At 41.5% G+C, this 26,807-nt stretch overlaps 1 protein-coding gene across 1 annotated transcript in view; it reads right to left on the bottom strand.

The window, feature by feature from the left end:
- Nucleotides 1-26,807, bottom strand: part of MYOM2 (myomesin 2) — an 82,581-nt gene that overhangs the window by 29,739 nt on the left and 26,035 nt on the right. Inside the window, exons 7-20 of the mRNA XM_079969638.1 lie at nt 26,344-26,432; nt 26,204-26,254; nt 24,409-24,573; nt 21,995-22,156; nt 18,669-18,810; nt 17,751-17,950; nt 15,963-16,016; nt 13,246-13,373; nt 11,172-11,355; nt 8,430-8,604; nt 7,285-7,406; nt 6,413-6,600; nt 4,960-5,086; nt 54-232 (exon numbers count right to left, since the gene is read on the bottom strand). Of these exons, the coding sequence (XP_079825764.1) occupies nt 54-232; nt 4,960-5,086; nt 6,413-6,600; nt 7,285-7,406; nt 8,430-8,604; nt 11,172-11,355; nt 13,246-13,373; nt 15,963-16,016; nt 17,751-17,950; nt 18,669-18,810; nt 21,995-22,156; nt 24,409-24,573; nt 26,204-26,254; nt 26,344-26,432 (1,966 nt within the window). The remainder of the gene's footprint in view (nt 1-53; nt 233-4,959; nt 5,087-6,412; nt 6,601-7,284; nt 7,407-8,429; nt 8,605-11,171; nt 11,356-13,245; nt 13,374-15,962; nt 16,017-17,750; nt 17,951-18,668; nt 18,811-21,994; nt 22,157-24,408; nt 24,574-26,203; nt 26,255-26,343; nt 26,433-26,807) is intronic.

The raw sequence follows: 26,807 nt of genomic DNA, 5'->3' as shown, positions 1-26,807 counted from the left end.
AGGGGGTTGGACTAGATGACCCGGGGGTCCCTTCCAACTCTAAGATTTTCTACCTTTTGATAACGGTGTGATGTTGGCTTCTCGTTGAATGTGAACCATTCTTCTCCTTCCTCCTCCTTGTAGTCCACAAAATATCCACTAACAGGGCTGCTGCCAATGTAAACAGGTGCTTTCCAGAGAATCACAAGGGATGTATCCCTAACCTCACAAAACGTAAGATCGTAGGGAGGGCCTAAAGAAGATGGATCAAAAATGGATGTCAACAAGAGAAATGAGGGAGAAAGTCAGTTCAGTTCACGTTTAAAGGCAGACTTCGCTCATTAGCACTTTTTAACGTATGCTTAAAAATGCATATACTGGTGAAAATAACATACCGAAATGTATTATATTAGGGTGAATTGCTTTGCAAAAATTTGTATATCCACAATGGTTAGTTGATGTCTGTTTTTCACTCTTTAATATGTTTTTTTGTTGTTGTTGGTTTTGTTTCTATTGCTGTAAACTGCTTTGACATATTCTTAATGATATAGTAGTATACAAATGAATTTATAAATAAATAAAATTACAAACAAATGTGTCTATTGAGAGAAATTTGCACTAGCATGCTGCTGAAATTTCATGGGGACTTTAAAAAAAAAGAACCACAAATTAATGTGGAAATGTTGAGAACTGAAAATTGGAAGGAAAAAAATTCTCTTAGCAACAAGTTAAAAGAGCAGGCCTGGAAGGAGTAGGAACAAAGCCCATTGCTTCCTTCAACAATATTAAATTATGTCAGAATTGGATCCACAGTTCAGCCAAAATTCACAGATGGCAAAACTGGAGAGGCCATTTCATTGAATGTTCTCTAGGGGGGACCTGAAATTTCCTGACTGTTCAGGAGGAGCTGAAAAGAAGAGCATTTTCCAAACATTTGTCAGAAAACTCTTTTCTGAGAAATGTCAGTCCAGTCCTAATTACCACCTAGCAAACAGGTTCATCCCCTGTTTTCCTGTACAAGAGTGATACATTAGAATTCAAGAGCATAGATTGCTAAATGGAATTTAGTAGTTTCAATCTGAGGTAAGAGGCATTTCAGTGGGAGATTCCATGTGTTCAAACAGTATTTTGTGGGCATGCATATTTATGGTACGACAAGGTAAAGGTGTATAAAAGTTTTAAAAACCATATTGTAAGGAAAGCATTGTATAACGTTTGGACTAGATACAAAGATTTGTTGGAAAGCAAAACCCCTAGGTGGGTGTCACCAATGGAAGCTAGGGAAGTAAAAAAGCTTAATATGGATTCTAAATGGCCAAAATATCATGAGATTATAGAATACGATGGTGAAAGGGTGAAACTTCAGAGTTATGAGAAACTAAAACCTAAGGTTCGAGACTGGTTGCATTACCATCAGATAAATGAGACGTTTAAACAGGACAGGAAAATAGGATTTCAGAAAGAGAAGTCAAAATTAGAAACAGAATTGTTGGAACCCAATACTAAGAATTTATCAAGAATGTATAACTTGCTGTTAAAATGGAATACACAGGATGAAACGGTGAAATCAGCTATGATTAAATGGGCACAAGACATAGGTCATGATATTATGTTTGCTGACTGGGAACAGTTATGGACCACCGGTATTAAATTTACTGCATGTAATGCTTTAAAAGAAAATATTATGAAAATGATCTACCGGTGGTACATGACCCCAGTCAAGCTTGCAAAAATTTATCATTTGCCTAATAATAAGTGTTGGAAATGTAATGAGACTGAAGGCACTTTCTACCACCTTTGGTGGACCTGCCCAAAGGTTAAAGCTTTCTGGGAAATGATCTATAATGAAATTAAGAAGGTTCTTAAGTGGACTTTTCCTAAGAAACCAGAGGCTTTCCTCTTGGGTATGGTGGGCCAAGTGGTGTTAAGGAAGGATAGGACATTCTTTATGTATGCCACTACAGCAGCAAGAATTCTACTGGCAAAGTATTGGAAGACGCAAGAACTACCTACTCTGGAAGAATGGCAAACAAAGGTGATTGACTTTATGGGACTGGCTGAGATGACGGGCAGAATCCGGGACCAGGGGAAAGAGACAGTGGAAGAGGACTGGAAGAACTTCAAGATATATCTTAAAAATAATTGTAAAATTGAGGAATGTTAAGATGTCAGGGGGTAAGAAGTAAAGAATTGCAGCAGTAAACAAAAAAAAAAAAACTTAAGAAATATTTATGAAAAAGAACTAAGACAATGGACTTAAGGGTTGCTAAAGAATTTTAAACAAGGATGCAGGGATTGGGAGGTATGGGGAAGTCAAAGAAAAAAGGCTATGAACCGATGATTATGAAGTAATACTGTGTTACATTGTTTTTCATTTTATGTGTGGAAAATTAATAAAAATCATTATAAAAAAAAAAAAAAAACAAACAGTATTTTGTGTGTGTGTGTGCATGCACAAATGCTTCCTTTAAATACAGTTTTAATTTATTACTGTTCTGATGTGCCAACCTGCTCCACTGAGTTTAGAACTAACTTTGTCACCGAATACAAATGATTTCATTAACACTTATATTGATTTTACTGTTTCCACATGAATAGCATGCACAAAATGGAAACTAGTATTCGCCACTGAAGTCCTTCAAGTGTTTGAATTTCTCTTGCAAAGGGTTTGTATCAATCTGCTTGTGTTTTGTGAGGAAGTACTTTTCATGGTAATGGAACAACAACAAAAAGGCATGAAGTGGAAGGCTAGAGAAAAATTCAAGGAATGTAATGATATTTCCCTTGAATCCAGCTATAAGCAGGTGCCTTATTCATGTCTTTCTATGTTGAGAGGCTGAATCTTTACTTCATGATTTATTTTTCTATAGCTGTCATTGAGAGTTCCAGTGCAACACAGCTTACCACATTAATATTTATATACCCAAATATTAAAATACTCTCATATAAAAAGAACCGCAGCAGGTTTGTGCCACAATTTCCCAACGTAATTCAAACTGCTTTATTCAAATAATGCAGGACAAGCCCATCATTTTCCTGCTTCTAGATGCGTCTGTTAAAGACTAAGAGACTAGCCTGAAATTCTGCAAACATGTGCAGAGGCAATAATCCAAAGTGGAAGGTTATAGAAAGGACTCAAAGAAGTAAATAGTGGTTCCCTTTTTCTCTCAGCGTGATTATAGTCACTTTCTTGAGATTGGAATCTATTTATGATCAAAAGCTTGAGGCTGAAGACGTATTCCCTTCAAATGAAACAGACAAACAACATTACCTAGAAGCTTCTGTTTGCTTTGATTAATTAGAGAGCTGGGCAAGCTATCTGAAGCTCACCTTGGAAGAACTTGGAAAGTTTCCAGGAGTGGAGATAGGAAAATTTGGGTCATTTTTTGAATACTTTTGTTGTTTTTGTTGCAAATGCAGAAACCCTTGGCAGAATGATCATTTTCCTGAGCACTTGGGCCCTGATGCTCTGTTAGCCCAAGTGCCAGAGGAATATAGATGGGGAGAGAAAGGAGACCTTGGAACCACTCCTTGCGTGCCGCCATTGTTGCTGCTTCCCTCACTATTTGATAAATAAGGGAAGGAGTAATGGTGTTTCAGTGGGTAAGAAGGCTTTTTTTGGGGGGTGAGGGCTGACAGGGATAGTATGCGGGCATTTTTCCAAGTCCTCAGACTGACTTTGAGAAACAAACAGAGATCTTTTGATTGATTGAATTTTTAAAAAAGATTGCATATCATTTCTAAGTTCATCTAAAGAAAGATTAGGGCCGCTCACCCACCAGTTATTGAGGACACTTCTGACAATATTCTCTCCACTGATTAACTAACCACAGTTGACTCACCAAATGGAAGGGGACATATGTGCCATCTCTAGGGGACCCTGGGTGCCAAGGCACCCACAAAAGTTTCACAGTGGGTGCCCAGCCGGGTGCCCTATGGTGTTGCATGTGTGATGTCACATAGCACCTCAAGGCCTGATGGGGCTCAACGCAGCCACTGGAGGCTCTGACGGGGCCCCTCACACCATGTGACGTCATGTGTGTGCCATGTTGGGCTGTGTGTTGCCATGTGATGCCACGCATGTGGCATACTAATACTACTAATAATAATAATTTATTTTATACCCCGCCCATCTGGCTGGGTTTCTCCAGCCACTCTGGGAGGCTTCCAACAAAACATTAAAATACAATAACCTATTAAACATTAAAAGCTTCCCTAAACAGGGCTGCCTTTAGATTTCTTCTAAAAGTTTGGTAGTTATTTTTCTCTTTGACATATGGTGGGAGGGCATTCCACAGGGCGGGTGCCACTACTGAGAAGGCCCTCTGCCTGGTTCCCTGTAACTTGGCTTCTCGCAGGGAGGGAACCACCAGAAGGCCCTTGGTGCTGGACCTCAGTGTCTGGGCAGAACGATGGAGGTGGAGATGCTCCTTCAGGTATACTGGACCGAGGCGTGACGTCACACCCACCCACCCACCAGGCACCCTCAATGTGGGGCAAAATCTGGCATGGCTGGAAGGGAATGGAGTCATGATTGGCTGTTAACAGCCCACAGAAGAAGATGAAGAGGAGTTTGGATTTGATATCCCGCTGTATTACTACCCTAAGGAGTCTCAAAGCGGCTAACAATCTCCTTTCCCTTCCTCCCTCACAACAAACACTCTGTGAGGTGAGTGAGGCTGAGAGACTTCAGAGACTAGCCCAAGGTCACCCAGCAGCTGCAGGTGGAGGAGCCGGGAATTGAACCCGGTTCACCAGATTATGAGTCCACCGCTCTTAACCACTACACCATACTGGCTCCCACAGGCCTTGTATTGCTTTCCCCTGATAAACTGTGAAAACCTTTTCTTATGACAAACTGGAGTACTGTGCTTAAAACTCAAACATATTAAATTACGACTGCCATTGTCAAGTGATAACGTTTGAACTGTCACTCATTTTCAAAAATGCATTCCCTTTATGAATGGCCAAACTACTTACCAGGTTCTGGCATTGTCCAAGCCTCACATTTGAAATGCTCGCTGGGTTCGGATGCCTGCCCTATGCCAGCGATATTTGCAGCTGCAATTTTGAATTCATAGTAGGCGTTTTCTGTCAAATCCTCTACCTTTGCAGAACAGTTGACATTAAAAACAAATTTAGCGTGGGTAATATTCACATGACCTTCTTAACAGAAGTAAGACATTCAAAATCTTCTCATTTATTTGGCGTTAACTTCCGTTGTGCTTTAAGCTAAATAACCATGTTAATTTAAAAAGAAAAAATAGGGAGGAGAGCTCTTTAGCTATTTAAATATGGACAGGTTCCATAGGAGAAGCAATGGCTGGTCTGTTTAAAATAAAATTTCTAATGGAAAACTGTCCTGTGGGACTTTTAATGGTTGTCTTTTTATAACATGAGATTTTGTTGGCAATAGATAACAGATGAAGTAAGCTGCTGTCCAGAATCATTCATCAAACAGCAACAAGTAACAGTAAGATGTAGCTAGAAATCAACCACAGCTCAAACATGCTGGTCAATTGTTCCATCCTGTCTTCTGACTTCCAGGAGAAACAAAGCACAAGGCTGGGCTTATCTATACATGCAAACCAACACTTGCAGTTTGTTTCTCCCAAACCAACATGAGCAATAAGTCATGAGCAGATCTTAGCTCATGCTGGTGGTTGTTTGGAGTAAAACAGACCCTAGTTGGCATGTACCACTAAGGCAAGACTTGGGCTTGTGTTTCTCCTGAAAGTAGGCAGGGTGAAGCAGAACAGATGTGATTGACAAGCATGCACCAGCACACTACTTGTTTATGGTAAACCATGGTTTATTTCTGACTATGGCTGACTGCTACAGTGGTACCTCAGGTTAAGAACTTAATTTGTTCTGGAGGTCCATTCTAAACCTGAAACTTTTCTTAACCTGAGGTACCACTTTAGCTAATGGGGTCTCCCACTGCCGCCACACCGCCGCCACACGATTTCTGTTCTCATCCTGAAGCAAAGTTCTTAACCCGAGGTACTATTTCTGGGTTAGTGGAGTCTGTAACCTGAAGCGTTTGTAATCTGAAGCATCTGTAACCCAAGGTACCACTGTATGTGCGAACAGCATCACAGTCTCATCCTGTTCTGAACTTATCTTTTCCTTTATGCCAGCATGAATAGACCACTATAGAAGCATTGTTTCAATGCAAGAGGAAGGGAGGGAAAACCCAGCCAGATGGATGGGGTATAAATATTATTATTATTATTATTATTATTATTATTATTATTATTATTATTATCTCATCCACTGCATGCAACTGCACAATGTGCCCATACAGACAATATGTGCTACTGTTTCTTCTCTTCCAGGCCATATTTTGGAATGGTTTCATCACAGCTAAAATTACATCTTAAAAATAAAGTGATATTAAGTCTAAATACCAAAGTTTGAAAGCAATACTGACCGTATAAATCCTCTCTTTAACAAGAGAAGAGTTGACTTCATGCCAGTTGTGATGATGTAGCTCTCGTTTGTCTATGTAATAACCCAGAATATTTGACCCGCCACTGAATCGTGGAAGCTTCCAGCCAATGGTCATTGAGTGGCCATCACAGTTGAGAAGTGTGAGACCATAAGGAAAGGAGGGGCAGGCTTAAAGAAATCAAGCGCATGAAATATTATAACAATGTCCAAATTGAACATATCGCATAATACCAAATTGCTTCTTTTCTACCTATCAGTTGCGTTATGGTGAAATAATGGTTTCAGACTCAGCTAACAAATTTAAGAATATACATTATCCTATGCATGTCTACTCAGAAGCAAGTCTCATAGTGTTCACTGGGGTCTACCTTAAACACATAGGTAAAGAAAGGCTTAACTAAGGCATTATTTCCCATCATCCCTCAGTAATGCTCTTCCATGTTCCCTTGCAACAGTATTAACATAAAACAGCTAGGTTAATCATCTTCCTAATGTCCTAAAGACCCCAAAGATTAGATTGTTCAAAACCTTTTTTATGTTCCTACTCTTCTTCTTGAGCAACTAAATTCCTTTAATGAGCCAAGCTAACAAGGGTTGTCCTATATTGCTGTGACTCCCCACATCCTACTGGAATGTGCCATGCCATTGCTCACAGGGAAACTTCTGATAATGTGAAACAGTCCCATGCTATTGGGACATGAAGCAGTGTGCTACATGTTATACAGCACATGACAGAGTCACTGCAGGGAGATGGCTCACCGCTTGGCCCTGTGACACTTGTGAGTACAAAAGAGTTCTCAGTGTGTTTTTGTTGCTGTTACTGAATCTGGATCATTACAAAACATCACTTACTGAGGGCTGCTTGTACTGTTATAGGTTCAGACTCCTGAGAATTTTCACTCATTCCCACTGCATTTGCAGCCTTCACACGAAAGACGTATTTCTCTCCTGTTGCTAAGCCATGCACAGCAAATCTGAAAGAAATGGGGATGGAGGCTGTTACAGGGATTGAATGGAAAGATGTATACGTGGACTATATTACATAATGTGAATTCCTGACCTATATTTGGATCTGATATCCTGCTTTATCACTACCCAAAGGAGCCTCAAAGCGGCTACCATTCTCCTTTCCTTTCCTCCCCCACAACAAACACTCTGTGAGGTGAGCGAGGCTGAGAGACTTCAAAGAAGTGTGACTAGCCCAAGGTCACCCAGCAGCTGCATGTGGAGGAGTGGAGACGTGAACCCGGTTCACCAGATTACGAGTCTACCGCTCTTAACCACTACACCACACTGGCTCTCATCAAAAGTATGTTCTATGTGAGCAAATTTGACACATTGTTGAATATAATTTCTGCAACATCTCCCTTCAAACGAGTGGGAAAGATGTACACATTTGATTCTAGCCCTCTTCATAGTTCCTGTGCCCTCAGAGGTTCAGGGGCCAGTGGACCAGGAGAGTGCATTCTCTGTGGCAGCCCTTAAATTGTGGAATTCCCATCCTCACAGGATGCATTCATGCCAAAGTTTCCATCATATGCCAAAGACAGATCTCTTTGCTTTTGGCACTTGAGGTATTTATATTATAGGATCCACCTTATTCTTCTGATTGTGGAATGTTGAAACAGATTTTAGCATTGTATTTCTATAGTCTGCCCTAGGGCCTAATGGTTAAAAGGAGGCAATAAATGCAGTTAAGTTACAGTAATTACAACAATAACCACTTGTATAGTGTATTCAGTGCTTTTCTTCTAGAAAAATGGTGCTTGAGTACTCCCAGAAAAAGCACTTATATTATTAAGCATCAAATTAATGGGGAAATGAAGAATTTGGGGTATAGAGAATAATTTGAAGGTAGCTGAAGCTAAGAGGCTCTGAACTTAGTCAATGTCCATCCAAAATTCATGTAAGGCTCTGAAACTGTTTGACCAAAGGGCAGTTTTTTAAAAAAAAAGGGAAAGAAAGGTAATAAATCAAACCACCACAATTCCCTTTACCTGTTATAGCCGATGGGCTTATGGTTACAAGGTTCCCAGTGATTCGATCCTGCCACAGAACAGTCAATGTAGTAGCCAAACAGGTCTTCTTCATGTTTTGGCTTGTCCCACTGGACAACAACAGAGGTTTTTGTGTTTCTTGTTGCCACGATACGTCCCGGAGCAGAAGGAACAACTGTGCCACAAGAAGAGAAGGTTTTGTTTGTAACTATTTGCACATCAACATATAGCCAGCTTACCCGCCAGCTCTTGGTACACCAACAAATAACTACTTAGCACACAATATCCCAGTTGCTGAACCAGCACAATACCAATGCAATACAGCCCAAAGCTAAGCACTTTTCAGTCCTAGCAATTTTAATGGGAAAGTGTGATGATGCCAATGTCTGGAAATAATGCGTTCAAGATACCCTCTCAGCTTCCAAAGAGAGATTCTTTGTCCTAAAATTTGTACTGTTCTTGGAATTCAAAATGAGGCTATGGATGCTTACAGACTCTCTATTTTGGATGGGATTCAATCACATACCAGGAAATTCAGGCTGCACAATTAAAGAAGATCTAGTGCTCTTTCAAAACAAACCTGCTTCCCCAAAATGTTAGACTTTTTGCAGTAAGGAAAGTAATGGGGAAATGCACTGAATAGTGTGGGGTAGCACTTGCTTGACAAACTGTGGTCTAATTTCCTACAAAAAAGAATCAGGATGAATGTTCATTAAGTAGCCTGTGTAGTCTAATCTCTCCATGAGCAAATTAGGATAAATGCTCAATAAACAGGCTGTCTGGAAGTGACCTATGTTGTGTTTACATGCTAATTTTGTGCCTATGCAGTCTTTGCTAATCAGAGTGGGTGATCAAACCCAGCAGCCACTGTTGACAAATGCTCAGAAGTTGATTACTATAAACCCCTAACCCCAATGGAATTATCTTTGATTGCTGTACTTCACTAGAACTTTTTAAAATGGGAAACTCATTTGCAGAAGAACATCTTGGCTCCTGAGCAATCAGTTGGCCCAGGAACTTTCAAGATCAAAAAAAAACAGGTACGTCTCAAAGGCATATAGCATGTAAATGTGACCTTTAAAGTTATTCACGGGGAAAGGTATTTACAGAAATAAGCAAAATCTCAAAACAGGATGTACAATGTAATCCATACCTAGGTTTATTAACAAACTTCAAAGATACCCAACTTAAATTATGACACAAGGAACTTATTACTTTTCTTTTGGTTGTGGCACAATTGCTTGTAACAAAATGGGAAATAACTTGATCCCCTACACATCACACAATGGAAACAGAATATATGGACAATTGCTTTATCTGAGAAACTAAGAGAGTGGATGTGGGTGGTGCTGTGGGTTAAACCACAGAGCCTAGGGCTTGCCAATTAGAAGGTCGGCGGTTCGAATCCCCACGATGGGGTGAGCTCCTGTTGCTCGGTCCCTGCTCCTGCCAACCTAGCAGTTCGAAAGCAACTTAAAGTGCAAGTAGTTAAATAGGTACCGCTCTCGCGGGAAGGTAAATGTGCGCTGCTCTGGTTCGCCAGAAGCGTCTTAGTCATGCTGGCCACATGACCCAGAAGCTGTACGCCAGCTCCCTTGGCCAATACAGCAAGATGAGTGCTGCAATCCCAGAGTCTTCCACTACTGGACCTAATGGTCAAGGGTACCTTTACCTTTACCTTTAACTAAGAGAGTACATGCACAGGATGATGCATGTATCCGATGACTGGCACACACCAACTAGGCATATATATTTATGGGAAAATTTGAAACATTTGTCTACTGTTTTGAGCGTGAAGGGAAGATGGCTCTGCTTCTACATGGGGAAGACTGAGAGGAAAGGAGCTGCAGCATGGCAACAGGTCCCGCCTCCTGAGTAGTAGCTCCCATCAATCTGGTGCCAATCTGCTGTCTCAACCATCACCGAAGCTGCCTTCGCTTGACCCACAGACCCTAAGCCGCATTGTGAGAATGTGTTTTCATCCCATAAAGGCTGTGTTGGATGCATAATTTAGGAGTTTTCTCATGTTTATGCATTTGTTATTTTTTTATATCTGGCACTTCCTGCAATCAGGAGCACAAGATAGCTAACACTGCCTAAATAAAACAAAGATTCAATAAGAAAACCATAGTTAAAACCACAACATCATACTGTTCTCCTGACTTGGTTGGAAATAGAGATAAGCAGAATTCACTCATCGTAAATTATGTGTTTATTTCTTCTTGCTTGAAACTTTAACTGTGCTTAACTGTAGCTGAATCCTGCCCCACTAGCATTACAACAATTTTACTCTAGTTTGGTAGACAGAAACGCCGATACAAATATACAAATGCTAAACAGCAATGCTGATTAAATTGTCATATAACTCCTCTTAAAAAGGTAGGAAGGTGAGATAGACATCTCTCTCTCTCTCTCTCTCTCTCTCTCTCTCTCTCTCTCTCTCTGTGTGTGTGTGTGTGTGTGTGTGTTACTATAAGAAAGAAGTCAGACCTCAATTTCTATGCCTTATCAGAAGAATATAATTTGAAGAGCTCTAGTTGCTAGGCAATATCCGGTCCATGGGCATGACTATGGATTTTGGTTGGGAGAATGATGAGTTGCCTCACAGGATTCACAATCACCTTTTAAATTTTGCCATATACACGGTATGCACAGTCTTGAACTTGCTAGCAGAACATTCTACTTTTCAGTGCCAACAGCACCCCAATATCACTTTTTGTTAACCTTTTAAAACCGACTTACCAATGGCCTCTTGTGCTTGAATAGGAGGTGTTATTTCAGAAGGATCGCTGATCCCATGCTTGTTTGCTGACAAAATTCGGAAAACATATGATTTCCCTTCAGCAAGGTCAAACACTGCATAGCGGGGAGATCTCACAGCCACTTGAGCGTTGACCCTCTGCCAGCTTCCACTGCCAACCACAGACTATTCGAAAATAAATAAATGAGTGTGATTATCACTACTTTGTACAGGTTGTAGAAAAAGGTCCTTGAAATGCTTAGATCACTAAACCGTTGGCACAAATCCTTACTGTTTCCAGATAGTCAGCTGCCAACTATCCCGTTCGTTATCTGTCTAATATGGGATCACTAAGCATGGATTCATGCCAAATAGAATGTAACGTGAGCCTTTTCTTTTACCTTGCAGGAGCTTGTCTGTTTGAAGTCTGTCATCAATAAGGGAATTATAAAAGGAGAGAGATTTTGTTTGCGTGTGCATGCATGTGTGTGTATGTGTGAATAATAATAATCATCTTAAAACAGCTGCTCCTCAAACAGGATTATTGTTTCCCAGAGTCTGGAAATGGTTTGCAGCAATCCGAGAATGATCTACTTTGTGAGCATTGCTCAGTCCTGATAACGGTGGTATTGCTACTATTTTACTGTCCTTGTGATTATTAAGAATTAAGTAGGTTTATGCACATCCCTTGAAGTAAGCCCCACTAAACTCAATAGAGATTACTTCTGAGTAAATATATATATAAAAGCTTGTGTTGCTAGTCACCTGAACTGGTTTTTTCCTATTGCACTCCGTATTGTGCCATAAGGGGATTCTCTTTTCTCCTGAGTATGTTCACTGAAAAAAGGGACACGGGTGGCGCTGGGGTTAAATTACAGAGCCTAGGACTTGCCAATCAGAATAATAATAATAATAATAATAATAATAATAATAATAATAATTTATTATTTGTACCCCGCCCATCTGGCTGGGTTTCCCCTGCCACTCTGGGAGGCTTCCAACAAAACATTAAAATACAATAACCTATTAAACATTAAAAGCTTCCCTAAACAGGGCTGCCTTAAGATGTCTTCTGAATGTCAGGTAGTTATTTATCGCTTTGACATGTGATGGGAGGGCGTTCCACAGGGCAGGCGCCACTACCGAGAAGGCCCTCTGTCTGGTTCCCTGTAGCTTTGCTTCTCACAATGAGGGAACCGCCAGAAGGCTCTCGGCGCTGGACCTCAGCGTCCAGGCAGAACAATGGGGGTGGTGATGCTCCTTCAGGTATACTGGGCCGAGGCCGTTTAGGGCTTTGAAGGTCAACACCAGCACTTTGAATTTGAAATCAGAAGGTCGGCAGTTCAAATCCCCGCAACGGGGTGAGCTCCTGTTGCTCGGTCCCTGCTCCTGCCAACCTAGGAGTTCGAAAGCACATCAAAGTGCAAGTAGATAAATAGGTACCACTCTGGCGGGAAGGTAAACAGCGTTTCTGTGTGCTGCTCTGGTTTGCCAGAAGCGGCTTAGTCATGCTGGCCTCATGACCTGGAAGCTGTACGCCGGCTCCCTCAGCCAATAAAGCGAGATGAGCGCTGCAACCCCACAGTCGGTCACGACTGGATCTAATGGTCAGGGGTCCCTTTACCTTTATGTTCACTGAAAATAGGAAAGCAGGCACCAAACCTTGCCAAGAAAAGGAACTGGCGAATTTTCCTTTGGGAAGCAGAAACACTCAGGGCAAGTGGTTAGTCAAGGCACTTCCATCCTCACAAACTCTTTCTAACAGGAAGGCAAAGCTTTCACGGTTTCTCAGTGGTACATCAAATATAACTCTCACTTGTTCTCAATCTAGACCAGGCCAACCAAGCCCTGAAAAAGCACTTTATTTTGAATGCATTGTGTTTTTCTGTTGGCCACAAGGAAAAAAATCAAAGTACCAAAACATTATATTTTTCTGGTCTTTTTCATCTTCCTCTTGCCTAGACTGGTTTGCTAATTCTATTGTTTTGCTTGCTGATACTGGGGAAACTATCTGAAACGAAAGGGTAGGTGGCCATGAAATGCCTTACAGCTGAACGCAACTATACGGCACAGTACCTTCTCAATGAAATATGATAATGGCTCTTTGCCACGGGGAACAGGTGGATCCCAGCTGAGTACGACATATGTTTTGCTGGTTTCTGAAGCATGTACGTTGGTGGGAGGTCCTGGAATCTTAACATCGCCTAGAGGAGCAATAAACTCAGTAAGTGTTAAATGCCAGATTAACCTCCCAGGTCAGCGCTTATTTGAGAGCTTGTCTTCCTGAACTCCCTCGCTAGAGTGCATTGCTTGGCTATTAAGAGCTATAGTATCAGCTTTACAGTTTATTAAAGTTGCTTCATTTCTATTTTAAGACATCCAAGCAAGCCAATTAAAAGGGAAGGATTGATTTTTCACATGCAATGTTAAAAAACCCCCCACAAAAATCTGAAGAGGGAACAAAAAAAAATCCATGTGTATTCGTCTCACAAGATCTTTGTTCTACTTTGATCACGTTTGAATCACTTTAATCTGCTGTACTAAATGGCTTGATAAAGTCTTCATGCTTTATGCAGATGTGAGACAGAGCTGATCAAAGACAGGAGCCCAAAAGCTTCCGCCCCTGAAAAATGAGCAAGGAGGAAAATTCACATGAAAGATCACAGCAATTAAGTATAAAACAGTACAGGTAAAGCACAGAGGGGAAAGCATCACGGAATAAATATCTCTTCTACACCAGGAATGATAACGAGAACCAATGGCACATACAGCATAGGAATGGAGAAATGAGTCTCCAATCACCTTTGCCCTCAAATTCCCATCAAGCAACAATCCAATACTTCCTAATTTGGGAAAAATTTGGTGACAAAGATCAGAGTGACTGCCCACACTGCCTTAGTTTGCCCAATCCATGCTTGTAACTCAGCAAAAGTGTCTGATATTGTTCCCACCTGATTCCCTATCTTGTCCTGAAAGGTGCAACTAGAATTTAGGGAAGATAACTGAATGTTGCCAAAAATAGTAAATCCTTCCTCATCATTCTCTTGCAATGTCTGGTAAGAAAAGGGTAAGATGTGACATCATCATATTTCCTGTTTCCATGCCTCTGCATCCACAGAAATGGAGATGGGGAAAAGGGACTCAGGGTGCATTGTTTATTTTGAATTTCCAAAATATAGGGTCATGGGCAGCAGAGGGAATCACCCCCCTTGAGGCACCCAGATGGAATGCTCAAAGGATAAACACACAAGGCTGTTTGCCCATTTCTACTGCATTTACCCCTTTGTTTTTCTGGGCAAAGATATCACACCCCTCATTGTGACCATATCAATCAATCTTTATTACGGTCCAGAGACCCAGCAAATCATTACAAAGCAATGCACAATTCAGACAGCCTACCTCCAGGTTAAACAAGCATTTTGTTCAGACTTAAAGATAGGAATCAGTGGTTCTTGCAACCACCGCTAAAAACTTTGCCACTGCTAATGTTCTAACGTTTGTCCGGACTTCCAATAGGAACCTCACATAGTGAGCCTCTGATTTTCCTGGGAAAGGTACCAGCAAGGGTAATATCAGTTCAGCCCTGGCTTGCTCGTATTTCGCACAGTGCAGCAAAATATGTTTTATAGAATCGATGTCTTGAGCACACGAGCAAAGCATTGTGACCAGAGCTCCCGTTTCCTTTTGGAATCCAACCCCTGAGACATCCAACAGGAAGAAAGACTCCATCACACAGAGAGAAGACTTCTAGAGTGACTCCTATTAAAAATTGTAAGACACACAGGCCATGGTTTCCTTTGAGTGCATGAAGGTGCTCTGACCTTTAGCATCCCTGTTGTGAAAACCCTGCTTCAGTTTAGAACAGTCATGCCAATGAGAACTGCAATGGTTCAGTCCCAGACTTTTTCTATGCTTGTAGGTTCCACAGTCAAAGAAGCAGAAAGGAGTTGGTATCTTTGGACACTTGCGGAATTCAAGATTTGCAAAATCCAGTATAAACTGGCCTGATCTGTATCTCCCAGATTAGTGTGTGGATCAAAATATAGGTATACACTGGATTTTACAGTTCTCTGAATACTGCAAAATTTCAGCTAAAAAAAAACATATGTTGGGATAAAATATATTTAGATATGTGCATTTTGAGAGAAAACATGTTCAAAAATATGTTTATGTATGTATGTATGTATGTATGTAATTATGCAGTTTTTTAAAAAAGAAAGTCACACAAATTAATGCGGAAACAGAAGTGAATACATAAGTGAAATGGGCTACAGTCACTAGAGGTTCCCTAGGATTTGAGAATTGCTACAAGAAACATGCCCCTGAAAGAAGGATCGCCCCCCCCCCCACAAAAATTCATGAAAACCCATATTTCTAGCCCCTTCTAGTTCAGGTGGGGCGGGGAAAATGAATGCTAAGCACCACAACAAACTATTTCCCATGATCCTTTGAGGGCAACCATGATGGTGGAAGAGGTGGCACAGATGTAGCCTGATAGTGCAGCAACTGTTTACGTACACAGGGCAACAGCAACCTACTTCCTCAATATTCAGAGCTGCAGTGTTGCAAGAGGCCAGGTTCTTCTGCTTTCCACCCCCAAGATTATTGTCTATGTGTGTACAGGTGCATATATTTAGCTCTGCATTAAACAGTCAAGAGGAATGAGAGTTCCTCTTGGGTGGGAAACACACAAAGACAAGCAGAAGGAAACTGAAAGACAACCAGGGGCAAGAAAATCCTAAATAAATGGCAGCAGGGGAGCAGAGGTACAAAGGCACTAATTACGAACATACCTTCAAGGTCATCTTGGTAGATTACAATCTGTTTGTCTCCTTCCAGATGAATAGCTGAAGATCAAAACAGACATTTATTCTTTTATTCAGCTCTGCATGCTATCTGAATGCTTTTGCATTTTCTAAAGATTACATTTATTCAAAAGCCACCATCATTTTTATGCGCCACTATTTCCTGATACCACTCAGAAGTGTGGAATTTTTTTTACATCTGGAAAATGTTCATTCAACAAATGTAACATTCAGGGTTACAGTTGTTGTCTCAACTGGTCTGATTTTATTAATTCAGATGAGGGCTGGGATGACGAGGTATCGCCACCAAAAATGAAGTAATATTCTTGTTGTTGTTGTTGAGAGATGAGCGCCACACCCCATAGTAGCCTTTGACTGGACTTAACCATCCAGGGGTCCTTTACCTTACCTTGTTGTTTTTAAAAAAGAAGAAAGTAATGATCTGACTAGGAAATATCTTAGCCTCTCTTAAAATAGGAGACTTTAGGGTCATCCAATCAAATTAATAATTCAGAAGAAATGAAAATTAAGTACTTTAAAGAACATCATGTTGTTTATGGATTTTGTGGTAGTATTGCTGTTAGATGTCTTTTTGAAAAAGCTTAGGGGGAGAAATGGAAGATAATGCTATCAGATTACAAGGCATAATAGCTAAGAACAGAATCCCATGTTATATATTATTATCATCATATTGGAATCACATATTATTATCAGATTTTGGGAGGAAATAGATGGCTACTTTGCCTGATTTAGGCAATTCTTATGTTCTCAGGTTTGAACTCAAGAGCACCTCCTTAGATAGCTTACATAAATTGCAAGATGAAGATGAATTAGATTCTTGCAAAAATCATTTTTATAAGGACCTCAGCTTTGTCTAACTGATCCATCTCCCCTCCTTCCACCCTCCTTTCTTCTTCTTTTTTTTTTCTTTTCTTTTTCTTCTCCCCCTAATGCCTCAACAAATGAAATGGATTTGTAAAAATGTTACACGGGGGAAAAAAAAAAATACGAGGCATTACACTTACACTGTAAAACAAGAAAACCCTTAATAAAATATATTATAAAAAAACAAAAAAAAAATGGATTGAAGCTAGCAATTTATAACAGAGGTAAAGTTCTTCAAAATTAAACATGTCCTGTTAGTTATTGCTTTGTTATAAGTTAAATAGAAACAAAACAGAACAAAAGCTGTTTTAAGAACCCCAGACAAATGAAAATCACTCCTTGCTGTCTGGGCAAGAGTTAAGCATCATCCATAGAGGAATCTACAAATGATATCAGATTAGTTATATTTTTACTTGAAATAATCAAGAGGAGTTTCAAAGGCTTTTAAAGATGCAGAGGGAAGAGGCAGGAGAAAGAGCTTACAGGTTGTAGAAAACTATTCTGATGTACAGGTTGAGTACTATATCTGAAAAATCAATTTTGAATGTTGAAATAATACAAATAAAAGGAACCCATTTGGATCATAGAGTGCACCTTTTAATTATGACAGCAAGAAAGCCAAGCATATCAATGTTGGTGCTCCCTTGTGTTATTCTTAGCTAGTGAAGATAATAGGGGGAACAAACCTCTCTACTCCCCCACAAAAAAAAATCTCCTTCTCCTTTTTTTTTTTAAAAAAAAATCCTTTCAAATATTAAGTTACAAAATTCTCAACATTTTTATACAAGCAGAAGTCCCTCTGAAATCAGTGGGACATACCTCTTAGTAAATATGTGTAAGGTTGCAGCTTGAATAAATGCTGGAGAGTTCTTTCGTTCACATGTTACTTACTTTGCAATCTTTCCAAGTCAACTGGGTCAAGAGCTGCCACTGCTTCAGAGATTCTAGATGGCCTGCTGATGCCAGCCTGGTTGACTGCCCTCACACGGAATGTGTAGGAACGCCCTTCAAACAGCCCAGTCACTGGATATTTGCAGATTTTAACAGGAGCATCATTGCACTGAACCCAGTTTTCAGTACCCACTTCACATCTGGGTTTTGGAAAGGGACAAAAAGACAAGGGGAAGAAAAAGCTTTCCAACATTTTGTAACAGCCAGCTAATGCTGGCTGTAATACTTCTCTGTGACAGGATCCTACACTGCTCCAGGAACGTGTAACAAAGTGGAATGGCAAAACCATGCATAAAATTCCTCTTATGTGGTTTATTAGGGTTGTTGAAGACATGTATGTTATTTCTTGCCATACACATCCATGCTGAATGTGGAGTCTGGTCAGTGACTTTAGAAACATTGGGTGGCAAAGCAGGGTTCTGCTGTAAGTTAAGGTACTAATGGCGTGTAGTGGTAAAATACTTTTAAGAGTCCATGGAGCTGACACACATTCAGATGTGATTTATCATAGCATTGTAGAGTTAGAAGAGACCACATGGGTCAACTAGTCCAATGAAGGAATTTTTTGCCCAAGGTGGGGCTTGAACTACCACCCTGAGATTAAGAGTTTCATGCTGAGCTTTCCCAGATGGCTATCCCATGTATCTGCTTGTGTGACCCAGCTCAAATAAGGCTGGAACTGAGGCTGGAGACTTGGTGACAAAATCATAAACCCCACACAGAAACAGGAGCAATAAAAGAGACCCGAATGGTACTGCTCTTAATTCACCATAGCAAGTAAAAACCAGTGTTACACTCCTTAATCATTGTTTATGGGTTTGATGTACAAAAGAAACAGCAACCCCACCAGACATATACCTGTCCACAAAATAGCCAATAACTGGAGCTTCATGGGTTGTATTGGGTGGTTTCCAAGTAACAATAACATAATCTCTGTTGGCATCATAACATTTCACATCCATTGGTGCTCCTGGTGCCCCCATTACCAGAGCATCAGCATCTGAAACCAAGCAAAAAAATGTAGATTTAATGACATCTGAGCCATAATTCAGTTGATATTCTCAGCGGGTGCGTGTATATGAAACCCATGAGCAATGTTTCTGTTAGTTTGCTAATGTGGATATAAATTACCATATTTATGAAATGTGTTTGCGATATTTATGACTATGTTATACCTATTGCTTTGTTTCCTATTCTTGTGAATTGCTTTGAGCATTGTTTGGAAAATAAACTTGATGATGATGATTCTGGGTTTCAATTAAACTAAACTGGGGGGCGGGAGGCATAAATTTGGTGGCTTTAAAAAGAAGTTCAGCTCTAAACCTGAGGAACTGACATTGCGACAATAAGCTATGTGTCATAAATCACTCGTGCAAAAATGGAAGAAGTGGCATTTCATGCCATGATAGATCCAGCTGTATAAAGGGATTTTTTATAAATGAAAATATGTCCCTCCAGAACATACATTGTGCGCGCATTAAGGAAAGAGTATGCAAAAAACAACGACATGGCACTACTGTTGGGCCTTAAAGAATATCCAGTTTGTGTGACCAGGCCACAACAGCCACAGCCCCCAAGGATCATAAGGAAGGACTAAAGACTCTGATGTGCTATGGAATTAAAATTAGGCCACAACTTTATTAAACCTCCAAATGTAGGAAGACCTTGGCTTAGGCCTTGGGCGTGTATCCCTCCCAGCCCCCCAGCTGGGGGAACTGGGGCTCCTCAGGGTAAATGGGATATGGGGATGCCCTGCAAGATGTATGTGTATGCAGGCAGCCTAGTCCATATCCCCACACGCAGGGTAGTTGACTTTCGGTGTATGGCCAGTGACACCCATATATATAACCCCTTTTAGGAGGGGATCCTGGAATCGTCGCCACAGGGGGGTGAGTCACCACTTCACACACACCCCACAGGGAAGGAAAGGCTAAAGGATTCCACCCAAGGCCATAAACCACCAAAGTTGTGACGATTGCTATGGGGAAGACAAAACCTGCCAATGCAGGAAAATTTCTTTCTGGTCCTTCAACAGCAACCAGTCAAAGACCGTAGCAGCGCCTGCTAAACAGGAAGAAAAAGTTAACCTGCAAACAAGAAAACATTAAACTAAGGGAGGGTAGGGTGGGTGAATCTCCAGAGCCGACTGCCTGGCTATTGTCAACTCAACCCCCTATGTAAATGGGACTGGCTCCACCTCCCAGCAATGAAAATTGACTACAGAGGCTGGGCGTGAACCTCCAAATAATAACACTGAGAGGCAGACCAGCCCTTGTTTGCCAGTAAGTTCCCTGGGAACTGTAGCACTGTGCGCGATCCCCCAAAGGACACCCACAATGTAAAGTGTGAGTGCTCATTCTGGATGTTATAGCTAATCTGTTGAAATACTGGCTCTTTGAGAATGTTTTCCTCTCAAGGTTGTTTTTTATCTTAGCAATGTTGGGCTTCTTACCCAAAATGTGGATTGGCTGCCCTTTCATCGTTGTCTTAATTTCAATAATGTTCATTTTTCTTTGGGGATTATTATTTTTTAAATGAAAATAAACATCTTCAACACCCATGTTGCCCTGAAGTCCCCTTGGTTCAGAGATTCGTTCATTGGGGAGCATGTATTAGAACAAGAATCTGTTACCCTTCAGATCTTGTTGGACTCCAACTCCCATCAGCCTCAGTATAGCCAGTGCCAAGGCATGATGGGAGTTGGAGTCTGGAGAGCCACAGGTTCCATCTCCCTGTATCAGAGCTGGCCACTATGAACATTCAACTTTCACCTTCTGCCATCTTGTCTTCTCTGAGGTAGAATTTTCCAGTATACTCTTCCATACCAAAGAGTATACTGGAAAAACAAAAGTATGGCTCCAGTTAAGGGAAAAACAAGAACAGAAAAACAGAGAGCTAGGAAGTTTTCTGAGATGACATTGGTACTTGTTTCAAAGAGAGGAAATGGTAAATCTTTGCCCTGCCCCCAGCACTAAATGGCACAGAAAATTTGTATGTAAAAAAAAAAAAACTAAAAAAAAACCCCACAATATTTCTAAGAGTCAGAGTGAACTTCCTTGGAAGTAAATTCTACTGAAATCGTTTATACTTGCAAGAAAATAAGTTTATTATCAGAGCTATTCTGTCACAGAGTATAATGCAGCGTAGCTCGCCTGCTTATAGCAGAGGATTTCTCCCGAAGTATTTAACGGAATCTAAAATGCTACACATCACAGAAATGTGTTCATTTAAAAGAAGGAATTTAAAATGGAGCCCCTTCCCCATGGACTCATATAATCTTATTCTGACTTGCCAGGGGGAATTGTGAACGCAAATGTGAGGTCAAATAGTGACCTTCATTCTATCTTAATGTATTCCTCTCCTTTTCATTTACACATCTGATTTAGGCAACCCCTTTTTCTTTTCTCCCTCAGGCATTACATGAATTGAATCGAATTCTCCTGTACATGCGAGCACCATGGTGTGGACACACAAGTGTTGCATCCACGCTCTTGCATGATAGTCAGCCACAACAAGCATAACCCCTGAAAGGGAGTGTCTCTAAGGGACATGTTTCCTATTTTCCCATGGTGATGACATCTGGCAAAGATAGACTGTTGTGGCCTACCTCCCCCCCCCCCACTCCCAGTTCTGATGATCAGACATGCAGAACAAAGCAGTTATTTGGTTCCATATACCAAATAACACCTTGCCAACAAAGGTCCGTATAGTTAAAGCTCTGGTTTTCCCAGTAGTGATGTATGGAAGTGAGAGCTGGACCATATAGAAGGCTGATTGCCGAAGAATTGATGCTTTTGAATTATGGTGCTGGAGGAGACTCTTGAGAGTCCCATAGACTGCAAGAAGATCAAACCTCTCCATTCTTAAGGAAATCAGCCCTGAGTGCTCACTGGAAGGACAGATCCTGAACCTGAGGCTCCAATGCTTTGTCCACCTCATGAGAAGAGAAGACTCCTTGGAAAAGACCCTGATGTTGGGAAAGATGGAGGCCACAAGGAGAAGGGGATGACAGAGGACGAGATGGTTGGACAGTGTTCTCGAAGCTACCAGCATGAGTTTGACCAAACTGCGGGAGGCAGTGGAAGACAGGAGTGCCTGGCGTGCTCTGGTCCATGGGGTCACGAAGAGTCAGACACGACTAAACGACTAAACAACAACAGCAACAATACCAAAGAACACCATACCTCTCACAAACAGAAATGCACTGTATTCACTCACTCCTCCTTTCGAAACTAAACGCAACGTATATAAGCCTTCGTCATCCTTGTTCAGGTGGGTAAAGGACAGTGCTGCCCGGCCATCTCCAAAGAATGTTTTTGTCCACTTGGAATCTTTCACGAGCACATCTGGAACAGATTTGCACATATCATCAGGTTAGCAGTGACTGACTGACCCTGATCCTATTCTGACCTGCGCTGAATCATTTTAGGGCAAATGTATTCAGGAGAAACTTTACAGCATATCTTTTAAAGTTCTATCTTTAAAGAACCAAACTGTCAACCTTCAAATTCATGCCACCTCCAATTATATAAAGCTATGTGTATTCTATTTTTGCACTACTCAAGACTGTCCCTCAGAGACCTGGTGACTAGATGTCTCAACACTGCCATTTTACACAAATCAGCTCACCTGGACCCCATTCCCCCCACCAAAACACCCACAACCCCCTTTGAAGCAGTGTCATGAAAACATAATCTAGAGAACGATCCAGTCAAAGTTAAGTATTTTAAGACCTATTGATTTCAACAGCAGCGAGTTAAGCACAGGCTTTGCTCTCCCACATAAATCAATGGGATTTAAATATGCTTAACTTTGGCTGGATTGCACACACCTAATCAAGAGTTATCACTCTGTGTATGCACTTTTGATCCTTTTAAATAAACTTCTCTATCCAAGGCATGTGTCAGATTAAATTGGAAGGGGGGGGATGACTTAAGGCCAGTTTTCAGTTTAATCTGAAGTCTGCTATAAATACACACTTAATTTAAAATCTTGTGGGCATTCCTGCTGAGCAGTGAATCAAATTAAGTTTGAATTTCTCACAGGTGAGAGGTTGTGACTCAAAATTAATGTAAATTAATCAGTATGACTAGTGCAATTGATGCAATGAAATGTGTAGAATATTTTATCATGGCTAAAGAAGATCCCACCGATTCCATTTCTTACCTCTTACCTTAATAATTGATTTGGCTACTTTTAGGGCAAGGGGGTGTGTTTAGCTTCCTGTGAACTGTTCTATACAGATATAGTCTAATCAATAAGGTCTTGTTACAATGAGCACTTAAGTTCAGATCTCTGCACGAGTTTTGTCTGGAAATACACAGACAACCTTCAAAAGTCAGAATATTTTAGACTGTGCAATTAACTGTGCAATTAACACCTATGCAATTAAGTGATTGTAATGTCATTGGTGCCTTGTGCTGGGGCCAGAAGGTGGTGTTGGAGAACTCCCACAGAGTAGTGTTGGGAAACTAAACTTTCATACCAAGACTACCTTGAGTGTCCCAGTTGAGGACTTCACAACCAGTGGCCATCTCAATATATCATTGGCTGAAAGCATGTTGTAGGTCATATCCTGTATCCATACCCTCCAACATTTCTCCAATGAAAATAGGGATGTCCTATTCCATTATTATTATTATTATTATTATTATTATTATTATTACATCCCACTCATCTGACTGGTTTGCCCCAGCCACTTTGGGCAGCTCCCAACATATACTGTATAGAAACCACGATGCCAATTTTACACCTCAAAATCAGGACATGTCGTGAATTTTGCTGTTGTATGGCAAGCCTACTTTTGCCAAGTATTTTAGAATGGAAATCCTGTAATGTTAATCAGCAGCAGAAATCTGAAATGTGTCTCTTTGTACTTCCAGAATGTGTGAACCATAAACAGGATCTGACTTAACTGATTTTTATACATACTGCATTCCCCAGAGTTTAATAGCCAATAAACTATAGTAATTTGGTGCAAGCAGAAAATTCCCCTGGGTCCAATTAGGGGAAGTAAACTGCGGAAGTCCACCTTATCCGTTCGTATAATTAATTCAGAAAAAAAAAGATGAGGAGGGAAAGATTTTAATACTGAGAAAAATGAAACAACTTGTACAAGGGAGTGAACGCAAACCCAGACTTATCTATGCTGAGTATGCTAAAATCAGTACTTTTTAAAGAAAAATATTCATCAGTCCATTAGTAACGCCCTTACCCAAGAGGGCTTTTACCACTGGCTTTCTAGACTATTGCTATTAATTCAGAGTACACTGAAGATTTGCAGAGAGATAGCAGTCACTATCAACATGTCTGGTGCTCTTTAGGAATCTACCCAAGGACACCCACAGAGCACGCTTCTGACTGACATCACACAATACTATAACCCTTGAAAAATTCAAAATAAAACTGTGTTCCCAGTTGCAGTGCCCCCTCCCCTGGCAGCGACTAAAGTGAAGTGGGATAAAATAACTCAAGCAGACAACAATGTGGATTTTAAAATGGCCACAACTTTAAGGCCGCAACCACCACCCACCTGAGAAAAAGGGGAGCGGTCATTTAAGAGCAGCCACATGTTTCACCTGAAGAAAGAAAAACTTACCATCTCTGTACCACTCAGCCCGAGGTCGAAGGCGATTCAGCTCTGGTGTGATCAGCAGATCACACCTGAGGGTCAACGTTTCCCCTTCCACACCAAAGGTGACACCAAACCTCTCCAAGAACTGAACATCAAAATGGGAGAAGCAGATGTCCAGGGGCATGGGCACTGTAAGCAAAGCAAAAATGAATCTAGCATGAAGTACAGTAATATAGGGAGAAAAAACAAGATAGAGAGATGCATAACCCCAGCAAGACATCAAACATAGGACAGTTTAGCCTTTCCCTCAGGAGTTGATCATTTGGTGAGCTTGTTTTGGGAAGGAGTCCCACAGACCAGGGGCACTGCTTAGAACAGGGTTTCCCAAACTGGGGTCTCCAACTGTTTTTGGACTACAACTCCTATCATCCCTAGCTAGCAGGACCAGTGGTCAGGGATGATGGGAAATGTAGTCCAAAAACAGCTGGAGACCCAAGTTTGGGAAACCTTGGCTTAGAAGGTCCTGCTATGTGTTCTCCTTAATGGAGAGCACGTGGTGTGGTGGGAGCTGACAGGACACCCCACTGTTGCTGGGCGGGTAAAATTGAGTTGGCCACCGTTGTGATTGGGCTCCCCTTGTTGTGGGGAAGATTTTGATGTTGCCATTTTCTGACTGACAGCTAGAAATGTTAAAACCCCTGCGTGCAGCGTTGAGCTTCCTCTTTTCGCTGCGCGCATCAGATTGCCCGTCCACCCTCCCTATATTTAGGGTTGTTTGGGTTGACCTTGCTATGCCTGTCATGGGGTCGTCTGCTTTTGGGGCAGTTGCAGGGTAGGAATTTTGTCCATTTGGCTGATTGGCTGGTGCCATTTGGTTTTTGCCTACTGCATAGCAAATTGTCACAACTTGTAAGGTTGCGGTTAGGCATTGGTTTTAGGATTTGGTTGGTAGAGGGGCATGGACTGGCTGTGCCTGCCCCTCTAATGCTGCTGCTGCAAGGGTATTCCGTTAAAGGAATCCAGGGGCTCGCCATGCTTTTGTCCAAACCCCTGACAAGGGGCTAGGGCCATGCAAGAGCCCCTGGGAGCATTTGGGGAGAGGTGAGGGAAGGTCCCCTTCTCCATTTCTCTCCCCAAAATGTTCTCCCTTTCTGACTTTCACGGTCGTGTGAAATGTCAGTCTGTCCCCATGTGGGGTCAGATAGTCTAACCAATGCCTAAGCAACCACTCACATTCTTTGTATTTTAATAAAGTTGTGGTCAAAATTATGCCAAAAACCTTAAACTAAAATTATGTGTGAATTGTGTTTTATTTGGGGTTTGGATTTGGATTTGATATCCCGCTTTATCACTACCCGAAGGAGTCTCAAAGCGGCTAACGTTCTCCTTTCCCTTTCTCCCCCACAACAAACACTCTGTGAGGTGAGTGGGGCTGAGAGACTTCAGAGAAGTGTGACTAGCCAAAGGTCACCCAGCAGCTGCATGGGGAGGAGCGGGGAAGCGAACCCGGTTCACCAGATTACGAGTCCACCACTCTTAATCACTACACCACTTGGGGACCTCAACACGCAACAGCCCCAGCAGATGTTATCTGGCACCCACAAGAAGTCCTCTCCTAACAGTGCAAAGAGCTCGTTGAGATTGAGGTGTTTCTTAGATATGCAGGCTCCAGGCTGTTCAGAGTTGTATAGGTTAAAACTGCCATCTTAAATTGTGCCCAACAGCAGACTTGAAGCAAAATTTATTATGATTCTGGGGAAATGTACTACGGAAACTCCTGACACCCGTACGACTACATCAAATTACTAAGTAGACTTACAGGTAATAGGAAGAACTCCAGCAGGATAAGGCTCCTCGTCGCCTCTGAACCCTGAAAGAAAGGGACAAACAGTTCTGACACGAGCAACTTAAGCATCGTTGCGGGAATTTCTCTTTGGACTGTCTCTTCAGTTTACTTACTCCTCACGACGACAGCAGCACTGGTGGATGCCTGACCATGCACATTTGTCGCCACGGCGGTGTAGGTAGCGGTGTCATCATAGTGAGCTCTAAAAAAGGTCAGAGGGAAAGATGCATACAAGATCACAGTACCTACAAAACCTTTTTACTAGACTGCCAGAGATTGCTAGAGGAGGGAGAACTGGCTCAGCCCCTTTTCCACAGACACTTCCTGTTTCAACTCACAAGGCAAAATGAGACGCACCACCCCTGTGCGTGTCTATCAGAGAAATAGAGTGGGGGTGGTCCTGCACACTTTTGGTATTGGACCCACCCAATGTGGGTTCCAGTACCGCCCACCACTGGGATATGGTCCCCAAAAGCTTTTCCACAAAGGGATGCAGCCCTCAGGTTGAAAAACAATCCCCCACCCCTGAAATACAGGTTCAGGTTCAAAACAGCAGCAAGAAGTCTGATATTGCTCA

The sequence above is a fragment of the Podarcis cretensis genome (assembly GCF_951804945.1).
Source record: "Podarcis cretensis genome assembly, chromosome: 3".
Lineage (NCBI taxonomy): Eukaryota > Metazoa > Chordata > Lepidosauria > Squamata > Lacertidae > Podarcis > Podarcis cretensis.
The sequence above is the reverse complement of the archived record's forward strand: the minus strand, read 5'-3'. Positions and strand labels throughout refer to the sequence as shown.